General features: G+C 44.0%; 1 protein-coding gene across 3 annotated transcripts in view; it reads left to right on the top strand.

Moving 5' to 3' along the window:
- The window catches only part of rhpn1 (rhophilin, Rho GTPase binding protein 1), a 133,436-nt gene that overhangs the window by 84,052 nt on the left and 27,025 nt on the right, over positions 1 to 22,359 (top strand). For all 3 annotated transcript variants that reach the window (XM_070895165.1, XM_070895175.1, XM_070895186.1), the window contains 6 exons: positions 2,966 to 3,090; positions 6,343 to 6,509; positions 11,648 to 11,835; positions 13,821 to 13,977; positions 15,961 to 16,080; positions 21,391 to 21,585. In XM_070895165.1, the coding sequence (XP_070751266.1) occupies positions 2,966 to 3,090; positions 6,343 to 6,509; positions 11,648 to 11,835; positions 13,821 to 13,977; positions 15,961 to 16,080; positions 21,391 to 21,585 (952 nt within the window). The remainder of the gene's footprint in view (positions 1 to 2,965; positions 3,091 to 6,342; positions 6,510 to 11,647; positions 11,836 to 13,820; positions 13,978 to 15,960; positions 16,081 to 21,390; positions 21,586 to 22,359) is intronic.

The raw sequence follows: 22,359 nt of genomic DNA on the forward strand, positions 1-22,359 counted from the left end.
CTCCTGGGCGATGATGCAGTGGCCTGATGGCCACATGTGTGCAGTTGATAACACCTGCACCCCTGGGAAGCCAACCAGAGTGGCACAGCCGAGCGCCCGCTCACTGACACTGGCTTCATCAGTGGCAAAGTTGATATAATTGGCTGTCAAACAGGGCAGCAGTGACTTGTATGATGCATCTGTGGCCAGCCGACTGCGAGATGCCGCAAATGTCTGCTCAGATCCCTGGAAGGAGCCTGAGGCGAAGAAGTTGAAGGTGGTGGTGACTTCAATAGCCATCAGTAAGGCATGTCCACCAGGTCCTCTGGGCAAACTCGACCATCGAGATCGTAGGCAACGTGAGGCTTGACTGAGGGGGAGACAACGGGGGAGAAGTGGGAGCGCTTTGAGGAGAGCCCCCACTTCCATGTCCCCTCTCACTATCATCCCTCTTGCGGGTCACCCGCACTTCCCTGCTATCAAGGAGCTGGATAGCATCTTGCTGCACGTCAGTGGGCCGATGAATGCCCAAGTCTATGTTGGTATTCCTCCTCAAGGTGAGATCAATGAGAGTCTGCAATCTGTTCACAGCAAGCCTGTTCTCATTCGACTGGCGTATTTGCTGCTCCATGTAGGTGGCCATCCTTTCCATAGAGCAGCACATCGTCGCTATCACCTGCGAGGTGGTGCTCCTGTTGGAAATGGACTCCACCATTCTCTACAATCGCACACATCGCAGCTGCAAAAGCTGCCAGAGCCTTGTGTATTTATTGCTGCTCCTCCAAGATCACCCTCTTCCCCGATGGCCCCCGAGGTTCAGCATCTGCACGCAGCTGAGCAGAGCTGTGAGCGTCCTGCGCCCTCTGGTGAGGACTCTCCAGTGCTGTCCCTGTCTCCACCGTCTGCTCTTGCTCACTTGTGATCTGTGACACGCCAGGTGACAACACTACTCTATTTGTCACTGGACCCACCAAGGTGCGCGTGTCTGCACAGGTGCTGGGTGCGCTGGGTCTGGTAACGGTGCAGCCTCAGAGAGTGGAGCTTCCTCTGTGGAGTTGACTTCCACCTCCGCCTGGACAGTGGGGGCGCGGGCACTTGATGGAACTGTGGGAGAGTAAAGACATGAATTACAAATGTAATGAGAAGATTGCGCGACATTGCCATTGTGCACATGATGATATTTCACTGGCTGCTGACATCAAGCCACCATGAGTGACTGTTGTATGCCATGTGGCTGTATGATATTTAGTTCTGTCACTAGGTTACTGAAAGGTCCCTTTCTCTCCATCTCCCACCGCCAGCAGCTCTGCAACTCGAGTGATTTGCAGACCATTCTCCTCTGCTGGAGTCAAGTTGGTGAAAATTGGAGGGCCACCTCTGATTTGTTGTCTCTCCCAGATGTTCTGAGCTCTCTTCTGCAGGGAGGGAAAGAAGAGAACTTTGAGTGAGTGTGATGGAATGACTGCAAGGAATGGATGGGCTACATCTGTAGAGGGTGACTGAGGGGTTGGCATGACATTGCCAAATGGCTTCCTTCTGTGGTGTTACTTCCTACGATTGCATTAGGATGAGGCTGAGTGCCAGTGGTGGTTAGTCAGATGGGGATGTGAGTAGGTGAGTAGCGAGTGAGAGATGGATGCACCTTGCAATGTAGGATGGAGGATGGTGTGAGGATTGACGTGCAGAAGTAGGCTTGGGAAGGCAGTGATGGGGTTGGGATGACATGCACATCAGGATGTAGTTGAATGTGGCATTGCACTCCCCTTTCCTGACCTCATGAGATCATTAATCTTTTGCGGCACTGGATCCAAGACCGCCTGACTACATCCCTGCTGCTGACCACCTCTGAAAACTCCAAACATGCCCTCTAAGTCTCATTGGAAGGTTTCTTGCGCCCATCCCCAGGGACCAGGATGTCCCTAAATGCTCAAACTGCTTGGAGCAGGGCTTCCAAAGAGGAGTCTGAGAATATGGTCTAGGCCTGCATGCTTCTCTCAAGCCTCAGATGGAGAATCTTTAGTTTCTGAACAATCATGCCTCTGCCAAAGAGCTGTAATCCTCCTCCAACAACCTTCAAATGTGTTGCGTGGAAAGTTCCTTTAAATATCTGAGCTCAAGGCATGTCATTGATAATGTCATCAGACCCGCTCCATTTAATTGGCCGAGAAACCCACAGGCCTAACTCAATTGATCCAATTCAGTTCAAGACACGGTGACAATGCGCTGCCGAGTGCTGCATGAGGCCGACCTGCTATGCAGCGCCCCCCCCCCCCCCCCCCCCGCACTCCACTCGCCTCACAGGTAAAAATTCCAGCCTAAATATCTGCCACATTTCAGTATAGGTTTCTGTTAATTAATTGTATTGTAGAATTTAGTTGGTAAAATGCCAAGAGTGAGAAATTCTACAGTTCTGAGGTCAGGGATATTGGTTTTGTTTTGAGGGAAGTGGAATAGGGAAAGAATGTGAGCAATATCTGTATGAATGCCAATGTACCTGTGCAGTAAATTATAATGTTGCCATATCGGGTTCCTACCACTACCAAATTCATAGGTTAATAAAGGCCTCCAGTGCAAACCTGAAACTGCACCATTACAATGCCAAAACAAACCCTTGTAACACTGCAAAGGACATGACCATTTTAACTGTTGGGTCCTGGGTTTTTGAAGTCTATTTATTCTTTTTCTCTCTGCCACATAATAACCATGGCTCGAAGGTTAGGCAGATGACCTGCTTATGGTCCTCTGCCAGTGCTTTTCAATAATGACTGCCAGTGTGTGAAAGGGTTCTGAGCTGACTGTTCCATGACATTTCCCTTTGGGACCTTCTGTTTGTTCAGTAATGCTTCTTATAGGGGATTACAGATATGAATCCAAGCTCTACACTCCATTCTTAAGTGTGCTAGAACTCAGTTGCCTGCTGAGCCCCCAAAATGTTAAATTTATTCACCAGACTTTGGACTTAATGGTATCATTTTCTTCACTTCAGGCAATGCGAACTCCAACCAGAAACGATGCTGGGATCGAACTTCTTATGGAATACTACAACCAGCTTTACTTCATTGATAACCGTTTTTTCCCACCCAATAAAAACATGGGTATCTATTTTCATTGGTAAGTATCCTATTCTTTGCATATCGTTTGTAGCAATGTGCATAAATGGGAATGGCTGATGAAACACTGGATATTCTCATTGTACAATCCTAGCCAATCTTTCTTTGAAATACTTATGTATGTATGTATGTATGTATGTGAGCCCTCAGATTGGGAGAAATAAACTTTTATTGTCGACTGGCTGAACTAACAAGGGGGCTTTTTTTCCAAGAGCATTGACATATGTGGAAGAACTGGACAAGATGGTTTCATTGGGCAATAGGATTCAACAGTAAATGAGCTATGAGAGGGCCTGTCTTTACATTAAAAAAAACATCATCCAACATAATGTAGAATCTGTCCTGTAGTTTTACAAAATTCCCTGCTTTGCACTGCTTATATCACATGAGGCAGCTTAAGCGGGGCTGTGGGAGTCAAATTGCACATAGCTTTTGACAGTCTATTAGAATGTTAATACAAATTATTTTACAAAAGTTCTAATTTTCTTTATGCATCCATGTCTGGCTACGTGGGCAAAATTAGCTTGTCCCAGGCCTGAACCAGTGCCAAGTGAGAGCAGCCTGGACTCTGTTTGAAGTTCTTTTTTAACATTCTCTCTGTCTATATATAAAAAGTGCTTGGCCTCTCCCTGGTACATCCACATAACGAGACTAGGAACTTAGCATATGGAAGGATTCAACCCTTAACCTATGTCCTAGCACTCTATATTGTTCAGCACTTTGAAAGTCCAGCATCCTACACACCTGTTGTGCCTGATGCCATTTCAAAGTAGTTATCAACATTGAAACAGCGACCAGACTAACAGAAGATTTGCCTGTGAAAAGGCTGCTTCAGGAAACTGACATTTTTCATTGAATACTACTTTGATATTCCACGCTAGAAAATATAATGCACTTGTACACTTTCTTCTTCCACTTTAGACTGACCATGTGCTTCCACTCTAGCCTGGCGTGCACTGCTTACATCTGAAATCCAAGACAGAGGACCGGCAGCTGTAAGAAAGGCATAGTGTTTCTCACCAAATGTTTGCAGTATACTGTGCCACCTAGCCTCCTCTTGCATCAGTTTCTTCAAGCCTTCATTTTCCTTTTTTGACTTGTCTCCAATTTGCTTTGGCCCTATTCGGCTTCTATCATTACCTGCCTTCCTCATTCCCAGTCAAAATTGATTATCGTTTTGAGTTTCAAATCTGACTGGCTCTTGGCTGGTGGTCATTTGAATCTGTTTATCTCAGTTAGGAGCACTCTTGCCTCAGTCAGAGTATTGTGGATTAAAGCCTTGTTATGGGGCATCAGTACACTATCCAAGTGGACTTTCCAATACAAGCCTGAGGGATTGCAGCATTGTTAGATATGTCATTTTTTTAGATGAAGCATTAAACCTTGTTTCCATTTGCATATTTAGGTAGATGTTAAAGATTCCAATCCATTATTGAAGAAGGTTGGGGAGTTTCCCATTCTCATGACTGACATTCCTCTTTCAACCAACACTAACAAAAATAGATTAATTGGCCATTCATTTTATTGTTTGATCTTTTGTACAAAATGTATGTTGCTTCTGCCTACATAACACATCACTACCTGTCACAGTAATTTACTGATGAATTGAAATGGTGCGGACTTTTGAGAAATTTCTAAGAGATGTAATAAGGCATTATATTGGTATAAGTCTCTTACTTCAAACCTGGGGTGTGGAAAACTGTAGCCCACAACCATGTAGAATAAAATGATTCACCATTTTCCTGTGTAAGTGTAAGGCCATTGGAGGGAGCAGCGTGCGGCGGCATGCCACTGCAGGGAGCAGCGCGTGCTGCTGCAGGAGGACGACGGCTGCGAAGCCAGGTCGCTGATTGCAGTGCGGGCAGGCACAGCAGGAGGGGCGAAGGAGCGGCAAGAGTTTGTAGATGGAGGTGACCTGGGGCCCAGGAGAGGCATGGGTTCGGGGCCAGAAGAGGCAAGGGCTCGAGGGCAGCACAGGCCAGCCCACACTGCGATACGTGTGCGCGCTGGGCCCATGCAGCAGAGCTGGTCTCCAGTCGTCTTGGTTAATCCTTGCCACTGGACCAAGATCTAGCTCTGGCAAGCCCGTGTGGTGGCTGGTGTACAATGGTCACCACACGTTAAAAAAAATCCATGCACAGGCATCTTCCACCCTTCAAGATGTAGTTTTGGATCTGGAATATTAGTTCGGGATCTGGAACATTGAAACACCTGTGAACTCATCTCTTTTTGGCGTGGAAGCAAGTCATCCTCGCTTCGAGGGACTGCCTATAATGATGATGATGATGATGTGTAAGTGGAATGAGGATTTACATCATGATGGTAATCATTTGTGGCTAAGGGGAACAGTCACTGTTTGACATTTTTGATCATTTTTTTCACTGGAAAAAGTTCAGGAATTATGTTTAAATGGTCTGTTTAAAAATTAAGTAAATTAACTTTAAAAAGAAACACAAGTTGTGGCTTCTGAGGCAGAGGAGGAATTGAGGTGTTAATTACAGAAATTTCTACAATGACTAAGAACATTAAGCAATTTGTCATCTCATCTGAGCCAGCGTAATAAACATTCACACCTATTATGGCATAAGATATCTGCTGAGAATATATTCTTGGGGGAGGGAGCAATCATTTTAGTTGACTGGCCTACTAGGGAGTCCCTAAGTGGGGAAGGAGTTGGAGGCACCATTCTTCAATTTCCTATAAATGCAAAGGAGAAAAAATTTATGAGCAGTCAATTGGGTTTAAACAGATCCAGTGAGGGGCAGGCCTTGGCCACAAGCTGAAAGTAATGATGTAGGAGGTCAGATTATGCAGTCGGAGGTTGTCTAAAAAGAAAGGTAATTCCAAAATACAAGTTAATTAGTTCACAAAAAGAACAGTGTATGTTTCTATTTTTTCAAGGAGAAATTAAATTTAGTAAAAACAAGTGAGGTTTCTATTACTCTGTTTATTCACTTGTCTTTAAAGTAAACAGCCTGTGAGGGCACTTGTGAAAGACACAATATCCAGTTCAGATCATGAGGGGTTCATGTTACATCTCCAGGTTACACTATCGTATAATTAGATATTTAGGAGTACAAGCACACTCCTAAAAGTAAAGCACTCAGCCACTTAAGGGTGCAAGCAACACCATTGTATCCGAGAGACTATCTAATGTAGGCCCCAACAGAAACACTGCATCTGGTTCCTGCAGATCAAAGGATCTATTAACCCATTTTTTTTCCCCCTTTTCTCTTCCCCAACTTTTTGACAGGTATGACTCTTTGACTGGCGTTCCTTCCTACCAGCGGGCTCTGGCTTTTGAAAAGGGAAGCGTACTCTTCAACATTGGTGCACTATATACGCAGATTGGTGCGCGGCAAGACCGGACCACCAAGGAGGGCATTAACCATGCTATTGATGCTTTCCAAAAGGCTGCAGGTAGGTTTGAATTGATGGAATAATAATTGATGGAATAATAATCTTTGTTCAGTCAACAGTATGGGCAGTTGAAATTAAAATTTAGCCTTGGTATGAGGAATAACATTTCATGCTAAGTGCCAATCAATGAGCCATAAATTTCACGAAGATAATGTACGTGCCACAACAAAATGATGCTTTCTAACCTCCACTGTTCTCAAAATCACTCTTATTTCAACTTCTTTCTCCCCAATTCCAGGCTTTATTTTGTTTGTTGTTGGCACCTGATAACTAACAAATAACTTTTATTTGGATCCTGAAATTTGTGAGATCCATACACGTTTTGCATTGGGTCTTGCAGCTGTTGAGGTAGAATTTTCTATAGTGGCATTGAATTCATGCCATTGAATTGCCAGTTGAGTCTTTGGCAAGCAGTTGTGGGAAGGTACCAAGTGAGAAGGAAAATATTAGCTAGAGTTGTCTCCACTAGGTGCCAAGTGAGGAACAGAAGTCTGAGGCCTGTGAACAGGTCACCTACCAAGGGGACTGAAGGGAAAATAGATGCAAATAAGATCATGAACTTGTGTGTGGAATTGGTTTATCATCAGCTTTAGCTATTTGTACTCTTCTGCCACTTAACAAAAATGGCAACATGTCAGACAATCCATGTACAAAGTCCAGCATACCCCTTCCACAGACCTACCTACCTTCCACCTGGGCCCCAGATATTGCAGCGACCCAATTGTTTTAGGAACAATTTATGATATTCTTTGGAGTTAATCCAAGGAATTACTGATTAAAACCTTTGCTGGTTCAAAAGATTAGAGATCTGGATTTAATACTGCTCAGTTGTATGTTTGGACCCAATAGTTATACAATTTTTGTTAATTTCTTTTTTCACTTTCCATTGCTGTAATGATTCGAGTTACACGGCTTTTCCATGTCTCAGACTTCAAGATGTAGAAGTGTTGAATGAAAGGGATCCCTGTACGTGGCATCGTGTGTCATAGAAGGTGGGACTGGTCCCCTGAGACATGATGAGAGATCTATCATGAACTGCTTTTTTTTGTTCTTTGTCTTCACTGTCTATTTGCTAAAGGCGCCTAGTACAGCTAATTTGATCTGGATTTTGCAGCACTGCTACCATGAGCACTGTTATAGTAACAGGAAATTCAAAAGGGTTTGAAAGTAAATAATTTTAAAGTCTGCAAAACTTATTAGCAAACTTTTCTTGAACTTTTGAGGACATCTAATTAAGGGAAAGGGAAAATGTGTTTTTATTTTTAAATATCTTCTCTTGTGCAGTGACTGGTTGGAATGCGATTACATCAATACCTCACTCAGGTCGCCATACTTCACGTGTCAGCTTGGGACCTCCTTTAACTTTGTCCAAGTGACCACATTTCATGTTTAAGTACTGACATTGAGGCTCAATGGGCAAGTCAGCTGCAGGAGTCTTCAAAATTGAGTGAAATCCTGATTTGGGAAATTGCTGCTGCTACACATAGAAACATAGAAACATAGAAAATAGGTGCAGGAGTAGGCCATTCGGCCCTTCTAGCCTGCACCGCCATTCAATGAGTTCATGGCCGAACATTCAACTTCAGTACCCCATTCCTGCTTTCTCGCCATACCCCTTGATCCCCCTAGTAGTAAGGACCTCATCTAACTCCTTTTTGAATATATTTAGTGAATTGGCCTCAACAACTTTCTGTGGTAGAGAATTCCACAGGTTCACCACTCTCTGGGTGAAGAAGTTCCTCCGCATCTCGGTCCTAAATGGCTTACCCCTTATCCTTAGACTGTGACCTCTGGTTCTGGACTTCCCCAACATTGGGAACATTCTTCCTGCATCTAACCTGTCTAACCCCGTCAGAATTTTAAATGTTTCTATGAGGTCCCCTCTCATTCTTCTGAACTCCAGTGAATACAAGCCCAGTTGATCCAGTCTTTCTTGATAGGTCAGTCCCGCCATCCCGGGAATCAGTCTGGTGAACCTTCGCTGCACTCCCTCAATAGCAAGAATGTCCTTCCTCAGCTTAGGAGACCAAAACTGTACACAATACTCCAGGTGTGGCCTCACCAATGCCCTGTACAACTGTAGCAACACCTCCCTGCCCCTGTACTCAAATCCCCTCGCTATGAAGGCCAACATGCCATTTGCTTTCTTAACAGCCTGCTGCACCTGCATGCCAACCTTCAATGACTGATGTACCATGACACCCAGGTCTCGTTGCACCTCCCCTTTTCCTAATCTGTCACCATTCAGATAATAGTCTGTCTCTCTGTTTTTACCACCTGTTTTTACCACCTGTATATTGGAACCTAAATATACTGTGTCATGTAGTTGTTAGATGTAGGTTCACATACATTAAGTTCATCATGTTAATGTGCTGCCACTTCCCAAGGGAGGGAGAAAAATATGCAGTAAAAACCGATCAAAGCCAATTTAAAAAGAGGTACCTAACAAATCCTATTTTCTAGAAACTACAACAAAACTGCATTTTCTAGCATGCTTCACTAATAACTATTAGCAACAGAAACCTTAATTATAGGCAAAACCATTTGGTGTGGCCCTGAATCACTTAGATCACTATGGTTCTAAATTCAATCTCTGGTCTGTGTAAAGTTAGCTCATCTCAGCCAGGATAGCAGTTTGGTGCTGCAATTTCCTCCATTGCACCTGAGCCAGAGAGGGGGGAAATCACTGAGGATACTTACTTCTGATAATTATTCGCTAACTTCTGCTGAAAAGTGTCATTGTGCAGCAGACAGCTAAGAACAGAATTCAGTTTGGCTTTCCCTCCAAAGTGCCTCTTTTGGAGTTAGCTTCAGTCTGCTCTCTTTATGCTGATTGATAGCTTCCAAGATCAGTTGGGCCTGCTGTTGCTTAACTTCCAGATGAGGTTATGGAGGTCTAAAGGGGCCCCTGGAACCATACTGCAGCAAGAGTTAGAGCCTTCAGAAAGGGAGTGGAAAAAATTAGAAAACAAATTTAGAAGGCATCTCGGCTTAATTCAGTTGATGGCAAATGTGGGTGGGTCCAAACTGCACTCTAGGACTTAATCCAGGCTGACACTTAAGTAGTGTAGTACTGAGACAGTGCTGAATTGTCCAAGATGCTGTCTTTTGGATGAGTAGTTAAATTGAGGCACTATTAGCCTGTTTGGTGGATGTTAAAGATCTCCTAACACTGTTTGAAGAGGGGGGAGCCCGAAATTGCCCCTCTCCTTAAGGCCTGTTACCACCGCAAATCGGTGGCCACGCTGCGGAGTGGAGTGGCCGCCGACTTTTTGTGGAATGGCCAATTGCCCAATTGACCTTCTGAGTTTTCCCTGCGATGCCCCGATTCTCTTCCCCCCCCCCCCCCCCCCCCCACCCCACTGCTCCGCTCCGCTGTTGCCAATCTGTGTTAAGCACGTCATCACCATGCGAACTGCTGATCTACCGCCCCCCCGCCTCCTGATAACGACATTCCCCATTGAAAATCTTTGGCCCACCTGGCGGTGCCAAAACCTGTTTTTTCCCGGTGGTCAAGTGAGGCTGTGGCCTTTCGCAACGGCAGGCTTCCCTTAAAGGGGAGGAAGCGCTGCCGCCATGTTTTTTTTGTTGGCTGACTGCCATGTGGGTCCAACAATTATGCCCCCGGATTCAGCCAGGCCAGCGCCCTCCCTGGTAGCCCAGTGGGCTGAAGTTTTAAAATCGTGAAGACTCTCCTTTAAGCGAAGAGGAGAGCCATGCTGACGTGGATCCGTGATGACGTCATCGCGGTGGTCACTCCGCACCGACCCCAACTTCCGCCCATCGGGTGTTGCCACCACCACATATCCTCTTGTGTAGTCCATTAAGAGCGACTTCCGGATCCGAATAAAGAAAAACACCAAAGAACGGAATTTCTCTCGAGGCGACCTCAACCACAGCTGCGGTAAAAACCATTGAAACATAGAAACATACAAAATAGGTGCATGAGTAGGCCATTCGGCCCTTCGAGCCTGCACCACCATTCAATAAGATCATGGCTGATCATTCCCTCAGTACCCCTTTCCAGCTTTCTCTCCATACCCCTTGATCCCTTTAGCCGTAAGGGCCATATCTAACTCCCTCTTGAATATATCCAATGAACTGGCATTAACAACTCTCTGCGGCAGGGAATTCCGCAGGTTTGCAACTCTCTGAGTGAAGATGTTTCTCCTCATCTCAGTCCTAAATGGCCTACCCCTTATCCTAAGACTATGTTCCCTGGTTCTGGACTTCCCCAACATCGGGAACATTCTTCCCGCATCTAACCTGTCCAGTCCCGTCAGAATTTTATACGTTTTTATGAGATCCCCTCTCATCCTTCTAAACTCCAGTGAATAAAGGCCCAGTTGATCCAGTCTCTCCTCATGTGACAGTCCAGCCATCCCTGGAATCAGTCTGGTGAACCTTCGCTGCAGTCCCTCAATAGCAAGAATGTCCTTCCTCAGATTAGGAGGCCAAAACTTGGGTGCGTGCCGGGGTGGGGTGGGGGGGTGGGGGAATTTCTACCCCGGGCTGTTTGCGGTCATTTTTATTCTGGAAAAAAATCGCTTGGTTACCTGTAAGGATCAAAAACATAATTTTCAGTTGCTAAACTGCTTGGCTTCTTTACGCAAAGAGTTTATGGAGCATGGCATGCTTTGACAGAGACAATTGCATCTTTTAAAGGAAAAGTGGATTAACACTTGAAGCAGAGGAAGGCTATGGGGAGATTGCAAAGAGTTGGCTCATGCTTGATGGGCCAAATAGCCACCACTTGTGTTAAAAACGTCTGGTTGTATGGTTAAGAATGGGGAGTTCTCTTGGTAATCTGGTGAACTTTTCTCTCTCCACCATCACCACCAAAGAAAATACAGTTTAGCTGGTTATTCATCTCATTTCTTGTTTGTGGGACCTTGTGAACAAATTGACTACCTCGTTTGCCTACATAACAGTGACTCTACTTACAAAGAAAATTAATTAGATTGAAGCATTTTGGAACATGCTGAGGACATGACGATTATTGTATTAATGCAGATTTACACGTTCTTTTTTTCCTCCAAGGACCTCCTATGATGTATGATAAACATTGCGTATGTTACACAAGGGTTTTGCTATGTTCTGTAATTATAGTGCAAATATATCACGTCCATCCTCACTAGGTTCTTTGAACTACTTGAAAGAAAACTTCTCCAATGCTCCAAGCCTTGACATGAGCACGCCGTCACTCAACATGCTGGTGCGTCTGATGATCGCACAGGTACAGGAATGCGTCTTTGAAAATGTGATGGTGGCGGGAGTAAAGGATGAGTTCTTGATACAGCTACAGAGTGCACAGGAAGCTGCAAGGGTAAGAGATGTAAAATAATAGTCACATATATATATTCCCACTACTTACACCATCTATGCTTATATTGGGCAAATGGCACTAACCATTTGCCAGTACCATAGGAGTCGATTACAAAGGCGCCACTGATAAGTTCAATAAATTATTACCCTGTACTTGCTGATTCAAAGGTCTCTACTGATTTCAGGTAAAAGAGGTTTTCAAGTAGTTTCAATCAGCTGTTCACACCTTGTTAAAGTACGATTGCCTTTGTGATGAGATCCTGCATGCAACTGTTAGGTGGAGACGTATTGTTTCTTTAAAAATATGTTGATTACTTTATTTTGTTGGTTTTATCACATAGCAGGCAAATCGCGTTAACACTAATGCACTCCATAAGCAGTGGAGACTATGGCCCCTATTTTCCCCATCATTGGTTGCCTATTTTTTTGGCACCCAGCAATTTTTTTTGGCGTAGATGGGCAGTTCTAATTTTCCGCAATGTTTGGGCGCCGACTATCAGCGTCAGAGTTTTTGCCGCCATATATTTTGGCGCAGGTGTACGTTAAAAAGGTAATTACGTGCCGTTTCTGGCCATTAAGACCATTTTCCCCACCACCGTTTTTTTTTAAAAACCACGCAGAGAGACATTAAAGACCGTTTGTAAAAACCCTACCTTCACTTTATGAAATCGCCGCTGGCCCGGTCTTATCCCTGGCCGAAGATCCTCCATGCTTTTCGGAGCAACTAACTGGAGGTTAAAAGTAAACCAGGCAAAATAAAACTTACTGTTGAGCCTTGTCCATGGGTGAGAAAACGAGGCAAATTTAAAACAAATCTTCCTGAGCAGCCTTTTCCCTCGAAGTTCCAACTCCAGCCAAATTTCCAACGATACTTCCAGGCATATCACAAAAAATGCAAATTTCAGACAAAGCACCACATCAAGAAGAGCCTTCAGAAAACATTCAGGGTAGCCTTTTCCTTCAGAGAGAAACGTTTCAACACAGTCGATCTGACCTGCTGCTGTCCCTGGCCGATGGTCCTCCACGCAAGTGGCCCACTGCTATCCCTGGCCGAAGGTCCTCCATGGAAGACAGTGCAATACACTTTTTTTTACAGCGCATGCACAGTGAGTTTTTTTTTAAAAAGCGCATGCGCAGAGAATTTTTGCCGCACACTGTAATCTCCGCCCCCGAAATGGACTCGGGTAGCTAAGAATAGCTTTCAGGTTGGGTTTTTTTTGGGGGCGCTGATGGTGGGGAGAAAAATGTACATACAGGTAAGTGGACGACAGAAATCTTTATTGGAGAAAATAGGGGCTCGTATACCTGATCCAAGTATGAGACTCCAAAGGTATCTCCTTTTAAATGGTGTCAGAGATCAGAATTCTCTTCAAAAAATTACTTGCTAAATAAATGTATTTAGTAGGTGATCTGTCTAGTGGTAGACATGAAATCATTACCTTTTTAGATTGCTCTTTGTTATGCTGGTACTCCAATGTGCGGATCTCTCATGGCTAGTAGCAACCACCCAAAAAAAAGCCATCCGGAAGGCTGTGAGAGTGGAAAGGCTATTCGAAAGGAAAGGGCATCACCTTCAGATCTAATCTTGCTCTTACACACACATGCGCTTTCCAGTAACATGACGATCAAGAGCAGAAACCTTGGCTGATTTTTTTTTTTCCCCTCTCCTTAGCACAAGGTTACTGAGGTCAGTTGTAGTACCTTGGTTGAGTTGAGTGAACTTGGCAGTATTACTCTGACATGTTACCAGAAGATATTTGAAGGCAGCTAAGAGCAGGTGGTGGAGATTTGACTATGCTTAGCATCTTGATCTGACAACTTTCACTGGCATTACAATTCTTCACAGTGTGCACATTTTGGGGGAAACCACAAGCAGGGACCACATGTTGCAACTTTATAGAAGCAGCATGATTGGTGCAATCGCTGTAATTCCAGTAACATACAGTTGATTTTGGTGTCCTGAATCATTATTTTAATGCTGTGTAGGTGGCAGACGTGTACTCCTTGGTCTATCAGACAATGACGCAGCCCCCAGTGAAAGATTACGTGCCGTTCTCTTGGACAACCATGGTTCAGGTCAAATCCGAGTATTTCAAAGCAGTTTCTCACTATTTTGCAGCAGTTGCACTGTGCGACCATATAAGTAAGTATTATGACAAAATCAGAAGCAGTTGTTTGGTGATTGATGTGTATATGTAATGCTTGATGACATTACGGGAAAATATTTTAATACTATGCAATTTCTATTGAACACAAGACTAAGTATAGTCATCAGATGAGGTGGGGTTGAAGGGCGCGGGGTAAGTGGTATGGAGAGAAAGCAAGAAAGGGGTACTGAGGGAATGATCAGCCATGATCTTATTGAATGGTGGTGTAGACTCGAAGGGCCGAATGGCCTACTCCTGCACCTATTTTCTATGTTTCTATTTCTGTGTTTCTAATAGGAATTGTAAATTCCTATGTTCACGTTTATAATGTCTTCATCACCCCTCTCATCAAAAAACAATCGTCGACCCCTCTGCTTTGCAAATTATTGCCCCATTTCCAACCTCCTTTTCCTCTCCAAAGTTCTTGAATGTGTTGTCACCTTCCAAGTCTATGCCCACCTTTCCCAGATCGCCTTGTTTGAATCCCTCCAATCAGGCTACCACTGCTACTGTACCGAATCAGTTCTTGCCAAAGTCACAAATTACATCCTAATTGACTGTGACAAAGGTAATTTATCCCTTCTCGTCCTTCTGGACCTGTCTGCAGCCTTTGACACGAATGACCACAAAATCTTGCTCCAACGCTTCTCTACCATCGTTCAGCTTGATGGAACTGCTCTCACCTGGTTTAATTCCTATCTTTACAACTGTAACCACAGAATCACCTGTAATGGCTTCTCTTCCCGATCCCACACTGTTACCTTTCGTGTACTCTCAAGGATCTTTCCTTGGTCCGCTCCAATTTCTCATCTACATGCTGCCCCTCGGCGACATCATCCAGCAACACAACGTGAGTTTTCATATGTATGCTGATGATACCCAGCTCTACCTCTCCTCCACACCTCTCGAATCTTCCACCATCTATATACTCTCAGACTGCTTGTCCGACATCCAGCACTGGATGAGAAGAAATTTCCTCCAATTAAATATCGGGAAGACCAAAGCCATTGTTATCAGTTCACGCCACAAACTCCATTCCCTTTCCACTGATTCGATCTCTCCCCCTGGCAACTATCTAAGGCTGACCAGGTCTGTTCTCAACCTTGGTGTCATAATGGATCATGAATTGAGCTTCCTACCTCATATCCATTCTATCACTAAGACTGCCCATTTCCACTGATGTAATATTGCCTGTCTCAACTTATCTGCTGCTGAAACCCTTACCTTGAGACTTGACGATTCCAATGCACTGCTGGCCGGCCTCCCTAGTTCTATCCTCCATTAACTTGAGGTCATCCAAAACTTGGAAGGTGACAACACTGTGTGCTAACTTGCACCAAGACCCGCTCACCCAGCTCTCCTATGCTTGCTGACCTACATTGGCCATGCCCTTCCTTATCTCTGTAATCTCCTCCAGCCCTATAATCTCCCTAGACCTCTGCACCCCAACTATTCTGGACTTTTGAACATTCCCGATTTTAAATGCTCCACCATTGGCGGTTGTGCCTTCAGCTGCCTAGGTCCTAAGCTCTGGAATTCTCTTTCTAAATCTCTCCATTTCTCTACTTCTCTTTCCTCCTTTAAGATTCTCCTTAAAACCTACCTCTTCGACCAAGCTTTTGGTCATCTGCCCTAACATCTCCTTGTATGGTGTTAAAATTGTTTTTGTTGATAACGCTCCTGTGAATAGCGTTGGGGCATTTTATTACATTAAAGGCGCGATATAAATATAAGTTGTTGTAGTAGTAGCAGTTGTTGTAGTAGTTGTTGTTCTTAAGCAGGTAATGTACCGGAGGTACTTGCTAAGTCACAAACAGAATAATGAGGTTGCGTGCCACTTGGTTCTGCCTAAATGGACAGTGAATAAGCCAGAGACATGTAAGCACTGGATGCTCAGGGAAATCTCTGTAAAGTACATGTTGCAGGGAGAATTTTAGGAGGACAAGATAAAAGGAATCATTTTGCATGTTATTTTTCAGTGGGTCCTGACGACGATGAAAGTGAACAAGAAAAGGCCCTTCAGCAGCTTCATGTGACAATGCCTGAGGGTCCCTCATTAATCACGGTACTGAAAGATAAGGAGGAGCGGCGCAAATTAGGTATGCAATGACGAGGATTTACAAGACAAATATTTCAGTATATTATTGGAAATAGTTCACCTTCTGACATCCGTATCTCTGAAATGTTATCTTTTATTCCAAGTTAATTTAAGAAACCTATGGACTTATGAAAGCTGTGTCGATTCAAAATGATTCGTATTTGTCAAGCTCTCTGCTAAAGTAATAAGTAAAACTTCCATATATTTATAGATGACCTTTCGGGCTGTATTTTCGTTATGTTGCCGCCACTGTTCGCGCCCCGGAGAGGCGGTAATGGCGGATGAAACGCTTTCCGGGTGGGCGGCCAGCTTCCAGCGCCCTGCCGGCAAATTTGTCGCTGGTTTTTGCGGGGGTGCAAACAGCACTGCCCGGGAGCGTCGAGCCGGTGTGCAATGCCGCTGGTTTCGACTGCACGTTGAAATTTGTTGTGTGCTCAGCCTATAGTGCGCCGTGGTGGGACTGCCTGGAAAACCAGGTGGTCAGAGCTGTCCCGGTGGCGGTGAGTGATGGAATTGGTGAATGAGGTAAGTTTGATTATTTTATTTCATTTTATTTTAGCGATGTAGCTTATTGTGCGGTGTTTAAGGTATCGGTATTTGTTTGTTGTGTTTTTAGTTGTGATTTTATTTGCCACAGAAGCCTCTCCTCTGGCGCTCCGAGGCCGGCTCTTTAGCAACGGAGTTTCCTAAAAGAGGTGTGTAACGCCTGCCTTAGCACTCTGCCCCATACTTGGCCCAGCTGATGAATTTGCTGACTGAAGCGCAAACTTTTCTCGGGCGCTATAATTACTACCCCGCCATGAATAACGCCGCGAAATGGACAGCAACGAAAATCCAGCCCATTAATCCAAATATCTCATTAGTTTGCACACAATAAATTACCTTTTGAAGTGCAGTGACTTTTTATAGGTAAACATGACTTGGAGTTCTCCACTAACAGCATCCCACAAACGGCAATGAGATGAATTATCTATTTTTGTTGGTATGTTAAGGGAGGAATGTTGGCCAGGACACTAGGAGAGATTTTCAGATAGTGCCATGGGGTCATTAGAGTCCACTGGAACAGGAAAATGGGACTTTCGTTTAACACCTCATCTGTCCTGAGTATTTCCTCAGTCGTGCACTGGAATACCCCCAGCCCAAATTACAACAGAAACATCTAATAGCACCTTTAATATAGAAAAACATCCCACAGTGCTTCAGATGCTTAGTTAGTCTTCACACTGAGGGCACAATCCATCGTGTTGTGTGACACTACCACAATACTAAATGGGATACATTCAGAACAGATCTAGCAGCTCAAAACTGGGCATCCATGAGGCGTAGCAGCAGAATTGTATTCCACCACAATCTGTAACCTCAAGGCCCGACATATCCCTCACTCTACCATTACCATCAAACCAGGGGACCAACCCCGGTTCAATGCGGAGTGCAGAGGAGTATGCCAAGAGTAGCACCACGTGTACCTAAAAATGGGGTGCCAACCTGGGGAAGCTGCAACATAGAACTACATGCATTCTAAACAGTGGAAGCAGCCTGCTATATATACAGTGCTAAGCAATTCCACAATCAGCGGATCAGATCAAAGCTCTGCAGTCCTGCCACATCCAGTCATTAATGGTGGTGGACAATTAAACAACTAACTGGAGAAGGAGGCTGCATGAATATCCCATCCTCAATGATGGCAGAGCCCAGCATGCGAGTGCAAAAGACAAGGCTGAAGCATTTGCGACCGTCTTCAGCCAGAAGTGCCGAGTGGATGATCCATATCGGCTTTCTCCTCAGGTCCACACCATCACAGAAGCCAGTCTTCAGCCAATTCGATTCACTCCACATAATATCAAGAAACGGCTGAGTGCACTGGATACAGAAAAGGTTATGGATCCCGACAACATCCTGGCTGTCATGCTGAAGACTTCTACTCCAGAACTAGCCATGTCTATAGCCAAGCCGTTCGAGTACAGCTACAACACTGGCATCTACCCAACAACATGGAAAACTGCCCAGGTATGTCCTGTCCACAAAAAGCAGGACAAATCCAATCTGGCCAATTACCGCTCCATCAGTCCACTCTCAATCATCAGCAGAGTGATGGAAGGTGTCGTCAACTGTGTTATCAAGTGGCATTTGCTCACAAATAACCAATGCTCAGTTCGGATTTTGCCAGGACCACTCGGCTCCAGGCCTCATTACAGCCTAGGTGCAAACATGGACAAGAGAGTTGAATTCCAGAAGTGAGGTGAGAGTGACTGCATTTGACAGAGTGTGGCATCAAGGAGCCCTAGTAAAATTGAAGTCTGGGGGCAAAATGCTCCACTGGATGGAGTCATACCTCACACAAAGGAAGATGGTTGTGATTGTTGAGATCAATCATCTCAGCCCCAGGACATCGCTGCAGGAGTTCCTCAGGGCAGTGTCCTAGGTTTAACCATCTTCAGCTGCTTCATCAATAACCTTCCCTCCATCATAAGGTCATAAGTGGGGATGTTTGCTGATGTTTGCGCAGTGTTCAATTCCATTCGAAACTCCTCAGATAATGGAAGCAGTCCATGCCAGCATGCAGCAAGACTTGGACGACATTCAAGCTTGTTATGATAAGTAGCAAGTAACATTCGCCCAGGTGCCAGGCAATGACTATCTCCAACAGCGAGAGTCTAACCACTTCCTCTTGACATTCAACGTCATTACCATTGCCAAATCCCTCATCAACACCCACATTCCAAAAACAAATTTTAAAAAATGGACATCGAGCCAAAGAAGTACATAGTAGGAATGGTGATCAAAAGCCTGCTCAAAGAGGTGGATTTTAAGGAGGGTCTGAAAGGTAGGAGAGGGAGAAAGGGCTAGGGAAGGAATCCCGGAAATTGTTAGAGCAAAGGGAGGAGGATGCACAAAAGGACAATTGGAGGACTTTGCGGGGGAGAGGTGTGTTTTTACAGCTGAAGGAGATTACAGAGATGGGGAGGGGTAAGGATGGCGAGTTTTAATGGAAAAGATGCAAATTTTAAATTGGAGAAGTTGAACAGTTAATGTAGGTCATTAATGATAAATGATGGGATACAGGTGTGGAGTTTTGGATCAGTTGAAGTTTACAGAGGATGGCAGACGGGTGGCTAGCCTGTATACATTGGAATAGCCAAATCTGGAGGCGACGGAGGCGTATATAGGTACAACCTCCGAAATCCGGAAACCTCGGGACCGAGGCCATTCCAGTTTTTGGGTTTTTCCGGATTTCGTAACAGAAATCCAGCGTCCCGAGACCATAAACCACTAGGCTGAGTTTGAGGTTTTTCCAGATTTCGGAGATGAAATCGGACTTCCCAAAGTTTGGCTCACAGCACACCCGTAGTTAGGAAGAAAAAAACGCTCGGGAACAACCTGCGTTGAAGTCCTTGGAACAGCGGTTGGTATGAAGACCTGCAAAAAAAAGTAAGTTAAAGTTTTTATTTTTTAAATTATTTTGCAGCGATTTGATAGTTAAGTGTCTTGTGAATGTATTGTGAGTTTTTTTTATTGGTTTTTTGCAATTTATATTTTGGTGTGTGTGTCTGCGTTTGGCAGGGGTAGGGCCGGGGAATTATTTGCAGAATACTGATCAGAATAACGGTTTCCGGTTTTCGGAACATTCCGGTTTTTGGAACTCTGGATTTAGAGGTTGTATCTGTATGAGGATTTAGCAGCAATGGGCTGAGTCAGGGGTGGAAGCAGGCATTGTTCTTTATATGCTTTTTGTGATTGTGTTTATCATATGTTTGGCCTCTGCTGGAACCAAGGTATAGAGAACTGGAAGTAACTAATCTTGATCCATGGTGTGTGCTGAATTAGTTAGTCTCAGTTGGGGAGGAAATGGAGACAGTACCCTGAGATCTGGGCTAGGGAGAGAAAGGTAACTTTCCCTCGATAGTACGTATGTACACGCATGCATTAATTGAGAACAATATTCAGCTCGGCTAAATGCTCTTTTAATCAAATATCCCACTGACGTTTTCTCCAGCCCACACATGTAGAATGGCTACTTGGGTGAGGCACTGCAAGCACTACTGCGTGACGATCTCTTCAGAAGGAAGCAGAGTGAAGTCAATTTTTTTGTGAGGGTGGAAGTGGCGAAGTAACTGAAAGCACTTTTTTTTATATTTCAAGAAAGATTGACAATTTTGCATAGTTCCTCAATGTGATTGTGAAATAGAGAACATTGTTTCATGTTTGAGTTACAGCAGTGCAACAGTATTGTTTTGACACTGCCTTTAAAAAGGGCCATTGTTCTGCTTAATGTCAATGATTCTTACAGCGAGGCTTTTTAGCCTCTGATTACTTGAGGTAAAATGTTACCAATAATGTGTTGGAACATTGTGCTAAATTTCTAGTCTTTAACCTTCAGTGCCATCTAGTGTGTCAAAACAAAATTACAGTGCCATCAAAATAAAAACAAAAAAATAATAAAAACACTGCTGATCAGAACTTCTGATGAAAGTATAGAACTGAAATATTAACTTGCCTGTTTCTTTCTACAGATGCTGACTGGCTTTTTATTTTTATTGTTTTTGTTTTCTGTTTTTATTGATGATTTCCTTACCGTACTGTGTCCAACTGAGCGAGTGAAATATTATTGCCATACGATGGAAAATGGGGAAAGCAAAACATTTGTTCTCTTTTTAAAAAATGTAACCAGTGAATAGTGATGACTTCTTCAGGAAATAGACCTTTTGCTTGGCAGTACAGCATTTGAAAACTGATTTCACATATAATGCTACCTCTAATGGTATCGTCAATGACATGTTGCCTTCTTCCGGATCTCTTGCAATACAATACTCTTCTGGAACCAGTTGGTAGAAAGCACTTGAAAATGGCCCAGGGTTAATTGTGTCATTGATTGCACTACTCTGTGGGAACATTTCTCCCTTCTCTCCTCACGGTGGTATGGCTGAAATTTGGAGCTCAGCATGGTTAGGACTGTAGCATGAACCTGCGTTCTGAAACATCTTGTGAATTTTCTTTTCCAATTTCCAGCGCTGGTCCTATTTATTACCTCATTGAGCTAAATTGTAAAATTTGTACCAAATTATGGATATTTTTGTGACCACCAACAGCCAGGTCAAGCTAATTTCATCAGTTCTATTCCTTAAGGTTTGAAGACAGAACGGACTTTCATTCCATCAGTCAGGATTGGACTCAAACTTGGGTGCATGAGGTGAAAGGACCATTATGAACCCAGTGCATCACTAATCTCCTACAGATTTGCAGTTTGATTTAAGTAATCAGTGCAATGAGTATTCTTTGGACTATCTCTAACTCTTTTCCTTAATTTCCGTAGGGAAAGCTCATTTAAAGAAAGCAATCATTAAACATGAAGAAGCAATGAGGATTCACAGCCTGTGTCGGATACTGAGGAAGATGGATATCCTGCAGGAGGTTCTAGCTGTTGCCCACAAACGATCACTAAAGAAATACTCTGAAATCGATCGCGAGGATGACTTTTTTGATACTGTAGAAGCCCCAGAAATTCATCGTAAGTTAATAGTGTTATATCGGCGATGAGTTGCCAATGTCAGGCAGTCCTGCTATGCACAGCACATAAAGGAAGTGAACTCTATGAATCTGACAGCTGCAGAACCTACTTTTTCATAGTTTCCAGGAGCAGTAAGTCTTTGGGTTCCATAGTGTACTGTTTATGGTACAATTCAGGGTTCAAATCCTGCTATGGCGAGTTGAAATTGAATTCAGCAAATAGCATTTTATGGGTTGGCAATAGAAAAATGATCACTCAAGCAGCCAGATTCATAAAATTCCAACTGGTTGATTAATGTCCTTCAGGGAAGGGAAACTGCCACCCAGTCTGGCCTTCACATGACTCCAGTCCCAAACTACATGGTTGACTCTTAATACCCTGTGAAGTGGCCTAGCAACCACTCAGTGCAGTATGACTGTGACTTTGCCAGCATTAACCTACATCCTGAGAAATAAAATAAAGGAAACAAAATGACAGTGCTGCTTTCAGTGTTTTCCACTTGAGTATCACTCTGCCAGCGCCATACAACAATATCAAATATCAATAGTTCTTCTAATGTAAAATCAATTTCACACCTCAGTGTGATTTTTAACCCATTAGTATCTGAGCAAACATCAAATACTGCATAAAACTCCCGCTACTCTGGCCCAAGTACCTATTTCAACTCCAGAGGAACACCTCTTGCTGCATAAATATGATCCCCCCCTCCCCCCCCCCCCCCCCCCCCCCGCCCCATTTCTCACACTTCCATTCCAATGGTTAATTTAGTATTAA

This window comes from Pristiophorus japonicus, chromosome 1 (genome assembly GCF_044704955.1).
Source record: "Pristiophorus japonicus isolate sPriJap1 chromosome 1, sPriJap1.hap1, whole genome shotgun sequence".
Lineage (NCBI taxonomy): Eukaryota > Metazoa > Chordata > Chondrichthyes > Pristiophoridae > Pristiophorus > Pristiophorus japonicus.